This window comes from Melozone crissalis, unplaced genomic scaffold (genome assembly GCF_028551555.1).
Source record: "Melozone crissalis strain CALT ecotype California unplaced genomic scaffold, PUWL_Pcris_2 ptg000468l_1, whole genome shotgun sequence".
In the NCBI taxonomy this organism is placed as follows: Eukaryota; Metazoa; Chordata; class Aves; order Passeriformes; family Passerellidae; genus Melozone; species Melozone crissalis.
This window is the reverse complement of record NW_026536185.1, coordinates 24,849-36,401: the sequence shown is the minus strand read 5'-3', so window position 1 is coordinate 36,401 and position 11,553 is coordinate 24,849. Positions and strand designations below refer to the sequence as shown.

General features: G+C 57.9%; 1 protein-coding gene across 2 annotated transcripts in view; it reads right to left on the bottom strand.

Moving 5' to 3' along the window:
• The window catches only part of TECR (trans-2,3-enoyl-CoA reductase), a 32,140-nt gene that overhangs the window by 7,760 nt on the left and 12,827 nt on the right, over positions 1-11,553 (bottom strand). For both annotated transcript variants that reach the window (XM_054295028.1, XM_054295029.1), the window contains exons 5-7: positions 2,988-3,091; positions 1,220-1,335; positions 282-387 (exon numbers count right to left, since the gene is read on the bottom strand). In XM_054295028.1, coding sequence (XP_054151003.1) covers positions 282-387; positions 1,220-1,335; positions 2,988-3,091 — 326 coding nt within the window. The remainder of the gene's footprint in view (positions 1-281; positions 388-1,219; positions 1,336-2,987; positions 3,092-11,553) is intronic.

Genomic DNA, 11,553 nt, shown 5'->3' with positions numbered 1-11,553 from the left:
GGTGTCACACAGGTGTCACAGGTGTCACGCAGGTGTCACGCAGGTGTCACACAGGTGTCACAGGTGGCACACAGGCATCACGCACGTGTCACACAGGTGTCACACAGGTGTCACACAGGTGTCACACCTTGAAGATGTTGCGCAGGGGCACGGTGCCGTGCGAGAAGGGGACAGGGAGGGGACAGGACAATGCCCAGGGCAGTGACACAGGTGGCACACAGGTGTCACACAGGTGACACAGGTGTCACCCAGGTGTCACACAGGTGTCCCAGGTGTCCCACCTTGAAGATGTTGCGCAGGGGCATGGTGCCGTGCGAGAAGCGGTGCACGAACAGCGTCTCCAGCAGCCGCTTGACGTAGTGGAACGAGTGACAGCAGCACGCCAGGCTGGGGACATCATTGGGGACATCATTGGGGACATCATTGGGGACACACCTGGGACACACCTGGGACACGTCCCCCCTGTCCCCAACACCCAGCCGGTGTCCCCACAATGGGCCCTGCAAGCCCCAGCGTCCCCAAGGTGTCCCCAATGTCTCCCCGATGTCACCGTGTCCCCCCATAATCCCCCAATGTCCCAAATGTCCCCCCCAGTGTCCCCAGTGTCCCCATGTCCCCAAACCCCCCCAATGTCCCCAGTGTCCCCCCAATGTCCCCCCGCTGTCCCCAAGGTGTCCCCAATGTCCCCATGGTGCCCCTCACGGGACCACATGGTGCCGGGTGGCGGTGACTGTCCCCAAGATGTCCCCACTGTCCCCAATCCCCCCAGTGTCCCCAATGTCCCCAAACACAATGTCCCCAATGTCCCCATTGTCACTCACTGCACCACGCGGTGCCGGCTGGCCGTGACTGTCCCCACTGTCCCCAAGGTGTCCCCAATGTCCCCAATGTCCCCAAGGTGTCCCCAGTGTCCCCAATGTCCCCAGGGTGTCCCCAGTGTCCCCAATGTCCCCAAGGTGTCCCCAGTGTCCCCACTGTCCCCAATGTCCCCTCATTGTCACTCACTGCACCACGCGGTGCCGGCTGGCTGTGACTGTCCCCAAGGTGTCCCCAGTGTCCCCAATGTCCCCAGGGTGTCCCCAGTGTCCCCAATGTCCCCATTGTCACTCACTGCACCACGCGGTGCCGGCTGGCTGTGACTGTCCCCAAGGTGTCCCCAGTGTCCCCAATGTCCCCAAGGTGTCCCCACTGTCCCCAATGTCCCCCCGGTGTCACTCACTGCACCACGCGGTGCCGGCTGGCCGTGAAGTCGTAGCGGGGCCCGTACAGGAACGGCACCCGGAAATAGAACAGCAGGTAAATGAGCAGGGGACCCGCGTACTCCGTCAGGAACACCTGGGACAGGTGAGGGACAGTGAGGGGGGACAGGGACACCTGGGACAGGTGAGGGACAGTGAGGGGGGACAGGAACACCTGGGACAGGTGAGGGACAGTGAGGGGGGACAGGGACACCTGGGACAGGTGACAGACAGTGAGGGGGGACAGGGACACCTGGGACAGGTGAGGGACAGTGAGGGGGGACAGGAACACCTGGGACAGGCGAGGGACAGTGAGGGGGGACAGGGACACCTGGGACAGGCGAGGGACAGTGAGGGGGGACAGGGACACCTGGGACAGGTGAGGGACAGTGAGGGGGGACAGGAACACCTGGGACAGGTGAGGGACAGTGAGGGGGGACAGGGACACCTGGGACAGGTGAGGGACAGGTGAGAGGGGACAGGGACACCTGGGACAGGTGACAGACAGTGAGGGGGGACAGGGACACCTGGGACAGGTGAGGGGGGACAGGGACACCTGGGACAGGCGAGGGACAGGTGAGGGACAGTCGGGGACACCTGGGACAGGTGAGGGGGGACAGGTGAGGGACACCTGGGACAGTCAGGGACACCTGGCACAGGTGAGGGACAGGTGAGAGGGGACAGTCAGGGACAGTCAGGGACACCTGGGACAGGTAAATGAGGAGGGGACCCGCGTACTCCGTCAGGAACACCTGCACAGGTGAGAGGGGACAGTCAGGGACACCTGGGACAGGTAAGAAGGGACAGTCAGGGACAGGGACACCTGGGACAGTCGGGGACACCTGGCACAGGTGAGGGACAGGTGAGAGGGGACAGGTGAGGGGACAGGGACACCTGGGACAGGTGAACACAGGGGACATGGGACACCCAGGAGCAGGGACAGAGGGACAGAGAGGGACAGACGGGCACAGGGGGGGCACAGGTGTGACACAGGTGACACAGGTGTGACACAGGTGACACACGGGTGACACAGGGCGTTACATAGATGACATGCAGGTCACACAGGTGACACACGGGTGACACAATGGGTGACAGGAAATGGCACAGGATTACACAGGTGACACAGGGGAGGACACACAGGTGTCACACAGGTGACGCATGTGGTGACACAGGTGACACAGGTGAAACAGGGAGGTGATACAGGTGACACAGGGTGTGACACAGGTGACACAGGGAGTTACGTAAATGACACAGGTGACACAGGTGACACAGTGGGTGACAGGGGATGACACAGGTGACACACAGGTGACACACAGGTGACACAGTGGGTGACAGGGGATGACACAGGTGACACACAGGTGACACAGATGACACAGGTGACACACAGGTGACACACAGGTGACACAGTGGGTGACAGGGGATGACACAGGTGACACACAGGTGACACAGATGACACAGGTGACACACAGGTGACACACAGGTGACACAGTGGGTGACAGGGGATGACACAGGGGGATGACACAGGTGTGACACAGGTGACACACAGGTGATACAGGTGTCACACTGACCGTGACCCAGCTGATCTGCGCCCCCAGGTCCCAGAAGGTGACACAGGTGACACGGGGATGACATGGGGGGTTACATAGATGACACACAGGTGACATGGGGGGTTACACAGGTGACCCAGAGGTGACACAGGTGACACAGGTGACACAGGTGACAGACAGGTGCCACAGGTGTGACACTGACCGTGACCCAGCTGATCTGCGCCCCCAGGTCCCGGAAGTAGAGCGTGGCCGTGGTGCCCACGGGCAGCGACTGCAGCACATCCTCGTCCTTGAGAGAGCGCCCCTCTGCGGAGAGCACACCTGGCACACCTGGGCACACACCTGGCACACCTGGGCACACACCTGGGCACACACCTGGCACACCTGGGCACACCTGGGCACACACCTGGGCATGCCTGGGCACACGTGGCACACACCTGGGCATGCCTAGCACACACCTGGGCTTGCCTGGGCACACCTGGGGACCTCCCTGGGTACACCTGGGCACACCTGGCACACCTGGGCACACCTGGCACACCTGGGCACACCTTGCCATGCCTGGAGACATCCCTAGGCACACCTGGGGACCTCCCTGGGGACATCCCTAGGGACACCTGGGCATGCCTGGGGCACCTGGGGGGTACCTGGGCATACCTGGGGACACACTTGGGCACACTTGGGGCATGCCTGGGCACACACCTGGGCACACACCTGGCACACCTGGGCACTCCTGGCACGCACCTGGCACAGCTGGGGACATCCCTGAGGGATACCTGGGACATCCCTGGGGACACACCTGGCACAGCCCTGGCACACCTGAGTGTACCTGGCACACACCTGGGGACACACCTGGCACACCTGGGCACACCCCTGGCACACCCTTGGGCATACCTGGGCACACACCTGGGCACACACCTGGGGACACCTTTCACACACCTGGGCACACAAAGGGACACACCTGGGTGTGGTAGACAGGGAAAGGCGCCGCGGAAGATCTCGCGATGTCACGGAAAGCCAGGACCCTCAGATCCCCTTAGATAAGACCATCTGCCTCCCATAGATAAGAAACTAACATAGGAATGTAACCCGCCTAACCAAATTCCAGTAACTTTCCATCCCCTACCCAGTAACAGTCCACCTCTTACTAACCATAGAAGGTAAAGACAGACCCATGCTGACGTAGAGACCCCCTAGACTATAAAAACCCAAGAGACGAGATAATAAACGCCTTTTGACCGTCCATCACATTGATGTCTGCGTGTGTCATTGGCCCGAGTGGCCCTAGTGAGAGGGCTGCCGTGCTGTTCGTCTGAACCAAGTCGCCTGCCTTGTATCAAAAAACAACAAATTGGTGCCGAAACCCGGGACTGCTGCAGCCCCCGGGGTTCGGGTATTCTCCTGGCCAGAGATCAGCGGCTGCTGGCAGCAGGTCTGACCACAGCGGGAGGGACGCCTCCGGACCAGCGTGGACCATGGAAGCCATTGCGAAGGTCGTAACAGAGATGCATGCACAATGGGGTATAGAATGTAAACTTAGGGATTTATCTCTCGCATTGCCGAGACTGATTAAGCTTGGGGCTATTGAAAGCCCCGTGGACGTCCTACATTCGGACGTGTGGGATAATTGTACAAAGGCCCTGGCGGAGGACACCATGTCCTCGGGCTCAGGGAAAGCCCTAAAATCGTGGGGCAGGGTTGTCCAGGCTCTGCAAAAGGCTCGACAAGAGCAAGAAACCTGGATAGCCGCGCGAACTTGTTTATTAGCCGTGCCGCAGTTGGGGGTGGGCGCGGCGACACAAACCGCGGAGGGGCCTGACCCGGGCGGGCGCGCGGAGGCGCGAACGCCAAACCCCCCTCAGCGAGCGGATTCACCATCGGAGGGGGGGGAACACCCGCGGACGTTCTGGCGGGGGCTCGCGGAGGAGGCGCGGAACGCGGCCGAATTGGCGGACCCCGTAGGGACTGATAAAAACGCCCCCCCACCATATGCGTTTGAAAATGGCGCCGAACCGCGTGGTCCGGGCGGAAAGGAGGAGGCGGGGGGCGGAAGCGCGGTCAGCCCGCTTAACAACGCATGCGCGGGCGAGCGGGGGGACGGGGCTGCCCCCGCGGAGACGCGTAAGATCAACCAGAGCCCTCAGTTCACAGTAGGTCCTTATAGGGCAAGGACCTCCCCCAGCAGGAGGCGGGGGGACCCCAGGGAGAGGGAACGGCCCGACCCCCGCAGGAGGGGGCGGGGTCGGAGTCCGGGGAAAAGGCAGAGCAGCCCGGAAGCGTCTCCTTATTCAACTTCCGGCTCGGACTCGGGCTCGAGCTCCGAGCCCGAGATAGGATCGGAGGATTCCGATCTGGATTACGGCTTTAACAGAGAGAGAGAAGCGGCATGTAAGGTCACTAGCCACAGTGCTCCCGCTTGGGTGAAGGGGTTACCAGAGAAAAACCAAACCCCGCTCACAAATTGGCGGAAAATAAAAATGGCTTGCGCGGAATGGGCTCCGTCTGCCACTTTAGTGTTCCCGGTCCGTGTGGGGGGGGCAGGCGGAAACCAAAGGACTTATTCACCAGTCAATCCGAAAGATGTGCAGGCAATTGTTAAAGCGATTGCGGATAAGGGAATTAATTCTGCCATGGTTTGCACACTTATAGACGGCCTTTTTGGTGGGGACGACATGCTTCCCTTCGATATTAAGCAGACATGTAGAATGATATTCGATGGTGCAGGGATGATCGTTTTCAAACAAGAATGGGAGGATAATTGCATGAAACAGCTAGCCTTGGTAACAGGGGCAGACCATCCACTGCATGGCTCCAGCATACAGAGGCTTATGGGCACAGACCCCACTATGATCACCCCCCAGCAACAGGCTGAGGGCCTGCGAGCCCATGAGGTCATGACAACGACCCGAGCTGCCCGAGAAGCCATCCGTGACGCTTCTAAAGTGGTAGCCAAACCCTCTCCATGGTCTTCCATAAAACAGGGTGAGAGTGAGAGCTTCACTCAATTCGTGGATAAGCTCCAGGCTGCATTAGATTCCTCGGCGTTACCCTCAGAGGCAAAGGGTCCCGTGCTGGCAGAGTGTTTACGCCAGCAATGCAACTCAGCCACTAAGGACATTTTAAGATCACTGCCACAGGGGTCCAATATAGCTGCCATGATCAGACACGTTGCAAAGGAGGAACACCTAGCTCCCATCCAAGCAGCAGTTCAAACTGCAATAACCAGCGTGATGGCATGCCTTAAGTGCGGCCAGGCAGGCCACTTGGCAGCAAACTGCCCCCAGCCAAGCCGCCTATCAGCAGCTGCTCCACCACGCCAAGCGGGAGGCAGGGGACCGTGCTGGGGGTGTGGAAGGAAGGGGCATTTAGCTAAGGAATGCAGATCCAGGCCTCAGGGAAACGGGAGAGGGAGGGGGTGGCCGGGCCGTGTTCAGCCCCCTCCCACCTGGAATATGCAGCGGCCCAGCTACAGCAACCCCCAGTGGGGCAGGGGATTCTCATACCCTATGCCCCCACAGGGAGCAGTCACCTTTGCATCCCCCCCAGCAATACAATGGCAGAGTTGTGCAGCACCCTCAATACCTTCGCACCCCCCACCACCACAACCCGCGCCGGAGTCACAGGGCCAGCAGGGGACGCCCCAGAGCGGGATCCCTGGGTGGCCTTGGTCATGAAAATAGGGAAGGAGCCCTTGATGGTGTGGGGGACATGCCGCCTTTACGGCAGCCAAGATCCTCACGTCATAGGGCTTCAGTTTTGGGCGGACACGGGATCAGACTGCACGATTATTCCCCAAACGCATTGGCCCGGACATTGGCAATTCAAAGAAGTCCCCCCAGTGAACGGAGTGGGGGGGCAGTCCCGGGCATGGAAAAGCACCCAGCTGGTGGCTATAACACTTCACACGAAAAAGGGACCAGAACAGACAGTAGCAATCTACCCCTACATTTTGCAGAATTCTCCACCCCTGTTAGGAAGGGATGTTCTCTCCTTGCTAGGATTTCGGATCACAAATTTATCATAAGGGCCACTGCCGTACACCCTCCGCTGCCAATCAAATTGACTTGGAAATCATCAGACCCTGTATGGGTTGAGCAGTGGCCCCTGACAGAGCCTCGAATGGCAGCCTTGCTGGAACTGGTCGATCGAGAACTGCAAAAGGGTCACATAGAACCCTCCACCAGCCCATGGAACACCCCGGTATTCGTGGTCCCCAAAAGGTCCGGACAAGGCTATCGTCTCGTCCATGACCTGAGAGAAGTGAACAAGACGATTCGACCCATGGGTCCAGTCCAGACACTGCTTCCCGCGAACTCAGCCATCCCCGAAGGGCAGCCGTGTGCAGTACTGGACATCAAGGACTGCTTCTTTTCAATACCCCTGCACCCTGAGGACAGAGAACGATTCGCCTTTTCCGTGGCATTTCGGAACGGCGAGCGGCCCAACCTTCGCTTCCAATGGAGAGTACTTCCGCAAGGCCTGGTCGACAGTCCCACCATATGCCAAATCACCGTGGACAAAGCACTGACACCAGTCCGACACTCCTACCCCACCGCAACCATCATCCAGTACATGGACGACATCCTGGTCGCAGCACCATCAACAAGCCAAGTAGATCACCTTGTGTCCACAATCACGGAAACCCTTCAAGCCAACGGCTTCGAGATCGCGAGCGCAAAGATCAAGAGAGGACCCTGCGTGACCTTCCTGGGAGTAGGCATCACAAGCTCCTACGTGACACCCCCCGAGATGAAGATCAACCGAGACATCAAGACACTCCACGACGTGCAACGCCTGGTGGGATCGCTGCAGTGGCTTCGCAACATCGTCCTGATTCCTCCCGAGATCATGGACCCTCTGTACGACCTCCTGAAAGGAAAGCACCCCTAGGAACCCAAGAAGCTGACACCGCAAGCAACGAGCTCCCTCGACTTCATCGAAAACCAAATGGCCACTGGCACGCTTGCCAGGTGGAATCCAGCCATGCCACTGGACCTGTACGTCCACTTTACACCGAAGGGGGGAGTGGGAGCACTCGCCCAAGGACTTGCAGAAAAGGCCCGACCCATCCAATGGGTGGTCCTCGGAAGACCCGCTCGTGCGTTTTCCCCAGGAATCGAGTGCATTGCCAACCTCATAATGAAAGGCAGGAGACTCGCCTTGAAACACCTAGGGACAGAGCCGACAAGTATCCACCTTCCGTTTCGCAAGCAGCCGACCATAGAGTCAACCGTAATATCGGAGTACCTGGCCCTTGCTCTCTCCGGCTTCGGAGGAGAAATCTCCTACTCTTCCAAGCCACCCTGGACTAAGCTGCTGACCGTAGTCGACATGGACATGCCGCCGAAGGTCAAGGACAGACCGCAGCCGGGACCAACGGTCTTCACAGACGCCTCCTCCACGACCTCAACCGCAGCAGCAGTGTGGCAGGCAGGAGAGCAATGGCACTGCGTCAAAGCGAGGGACCCCACACTGTCAGTGCAACAACTGGAAGCAGCAGCAGTGGTTTTGGCGTGCGGACTCTTCCAAGACGAACACCTCAACATCGTAACGGACTCCATATTCGTGGCAAGGCTCAGCCTAGCCATGGCAGGACCAGGAGTGTCAACATCAGCAGCAGCCCTAATGCTGGAAGAAGCACTCTCCTCGCGACAGGGCACCGTGTCAGTCATCCACATCAACAGCCATGACCCAGTCAAAGGTTACTTCCAGATCGGCAACGACAAAGCGGACGCCGCAGCGAAAGGCGTTTGGACCTTGCAAAGAGCTCATCAACTGCACGAGTCACTCCACATCGGAGTCAAAGCACTGGCAAAGAGATGCGGAATCTCGACGGCGGACGCCAAACATGTGGTAGCCACTTGCCCTCATTGCCAGAAGTCACCCCTTTGGTCCTACGGAGTCAACCCGAGAGGTCTCAAGCCCTCAGAAGTCTGGCAGTCAGACTTCACCTGGTGCGAAATACTAAGGCCCCGAGCTTGGCTTGCAGTGACAGTAGACACTTATAGCGGAGCGATCGTAGCTACACAGCACCCCAAAACCAACTCCAAAGCCACAATTCAGCACTGGCTGACAGCCATGGCCTGGCTAGGCATCCCCAAGCAGATCAAAACGGACAACGGCTCCAACTTCAAATCCAAACAAGTACAGGAATTCGCCTCGAAATGGGGTATCACGCTAGTGCATGGCATCCCGCATAACAGTACCGGACAGGCCATAGTAGAGAGAGCAAACCAGACCCTGAAAACCAAGATAGAAGTGTTGGCAAAAGCAGAGGGCTTTGCCAATGCCATTCCCCCAGGAGATCAGGCACGTATGCTGGCAACCGCCTTGCTGGCACTGAATCAATTCCCTAGGGGAGATGAAACAAACAGTCCCGTTCAAAAACACTGGGTCACTCGAACGCTAGAAGAGGGCCCGCAGGTGGTAATCAGAAACGAGCTAGGCGAGTGGGAACGGGGTTAGAGGCTGATGCTCACGGGGCGAGGGTACGCAGCGGTCAAAAAGGACGGCAAAATCAGGTGGTGTCCACTTAAGTCGATTAAACCGGACCTTCAGGGCGAGCAGAATGAGACTGACGAGAATTGCGAGTATCTGTTTACAGGACCTGCTCGTGGGACGCCCTCGTGACGCGTACTTCCCGGTTCCAGACGAAAGCGACAGACCACCAAGCCGCCAAGCAGCACCCGAGAGACCCGCACGGGTGAGACCCAAGCACCAAGGGTGTTTCTGTGTGATTTTGCTGTTGGGGCTTGTTGCCAGGGGGCAAGCCAGCCCAGATCACTACCCCCATCAGCCCTTCAGGTGGGTCATGCGACACCTTAGTAGGGGCAAAGCACTCAGACAGATCACCACACCGAATACTCCATCCTTCGTGCTCCGCATCACCGACCTGTTTCCAGGACAGCCAAAGGTACACCCCTATTCCCCACACGTCAAACACTCGTACCTATCCTACTGGTGCCCAGCTTCAAACCCTGGGAAAAGCTACTGCAATCACCCAGGGTGGGGATACTGTGGGCACTGGGGTTGCGAAACTATAGTTACAGATGCCAGGCCATCGGGGCCTGGGTGGGATCCACAAGAGCCAGACAAATTCCTACAATTCACCTGGGCACCCATCGGTTGCAAAATACCCCTCTTCTTTCACGGGAACTTCCATCGAAACCAACATAAAATCCCTAGATTTCGGGCATGCACTGAGTACAACATGACGGTCTTGCAGCCAGATCACCCTAGCTGGGCCACAGGCAGAACGTGGACAGTGGTCCTTCAAGGGTCAAAAGAGAGAGCGAATGTGCAAATTATCAGGCTTCAACCGTCAGCACCCCGAGCAGTCGGACCCAACAAAGCGATTAAAAGCGTGCCGAAAGGGAGAAACGTAACCTACCCCAAAACCTTACCCACAGGGGTCAGCAAAGTCCCGACCGGTCAAGCGGAGACCTTTCAGATGAGCCGCTTAACCGAGTCAGACTCAGACCCAATCCTTCGCATGTTAGAAGCTACCTTTGTATCCCTGAATGAATCCAACCCTAACCTAACCGAATCCTGCTGGCTTTGTTACGATGTCAAACCCCCCTTTTTCGAAGGAGTCGCCTTAAACACTCCCTTCAGTTATTCCTCAGCCGACGCCCCTCACCAGTGCAGATGGGACACCCCTCGCAAGGGAATCACCCTGAGTCAAGTCACAGGCCGAGGCAGATGCTTTGGCAATGCAACCCTAGCTAGGCAGAAAGGCAACGTCTGCACCAAAATCGTCAAGCCTAACAGGAAAAACAATAAATGGGCAGTCCCAGCCGCATCTGGGATGTGGGTTTGCCAGCGATCCGGAGTGAGTCCTTGTGTGTTCCTTCCCAAATTCAATGACTCTAACGACTTCTGTGTCCAAGTTCTGATTGTTCCTAGGATCCTGTACCACTCAGACGAAGAAATGTACCATCTTCTCGAGGGACCCGGCCGGATCCACAAAAGAGAAATATTGACAGGTATAACTATCGCGATGCTGCTGGGCCTGGGAGCAGCCGGAACGGCCACAGGAGTCTCAGCCCTAGCGACCCAGCACCAAGGACTGTCACAGCTGCAAGCAACGATTGACGAGGACCTGCAAAGGATCGAGAAATCCATCTCCTTTCTAGAGAAGTCGGTCTCCTCACTCTCAGAAGTGGTCTTGCAGAACAGGCGAGGCCTGGACCTCCTGTTCATGCAGCAAGGGGGCCTGTGCGCCGCCTTGAAAGAGGAGTGCTGTTTCTACGCAGACCACACGGGAGTCGTGAGAGACTCCATGGCAGAGCTGCGGAACCGACTGGCTCAGAGACAGAAAGACAGGGAGGCCCAACAGGGCTGGTACGAGTCCTGGTTCAATCAATCACCTTGGCTAACCACTCTGATTTCTGTCCTGATAGGTCCATTGGCCATGCTGTTTCTAACAGTCACCTTCGGACCATGCCTGCTGAACAAGCTGGTCTCGTTCGTTCAGACCCGCCTGGAACGGACCAACATCCTGTACCTAGGCCGACGACAATTGCTGTGAAATCAACCAGAGAAATCAACCAGAGAATTCAACCAGAGAATTCAACCAGGGAACACCGTCAGTCACAAGATCCTCCGAGCTTGTCTGACAAAAGCTAACTCAGGACTCCCAAGACCCTTTTCCCTTGTCAAGCTACAACCTTATACCTCACTTAAGTACCTATAGACATGACTACCTCATTCATTTGTGAAAAGGGGGGGGGAGATGTGGTAGACAGGGAAAGGCGCCGCGGAAGATCTCG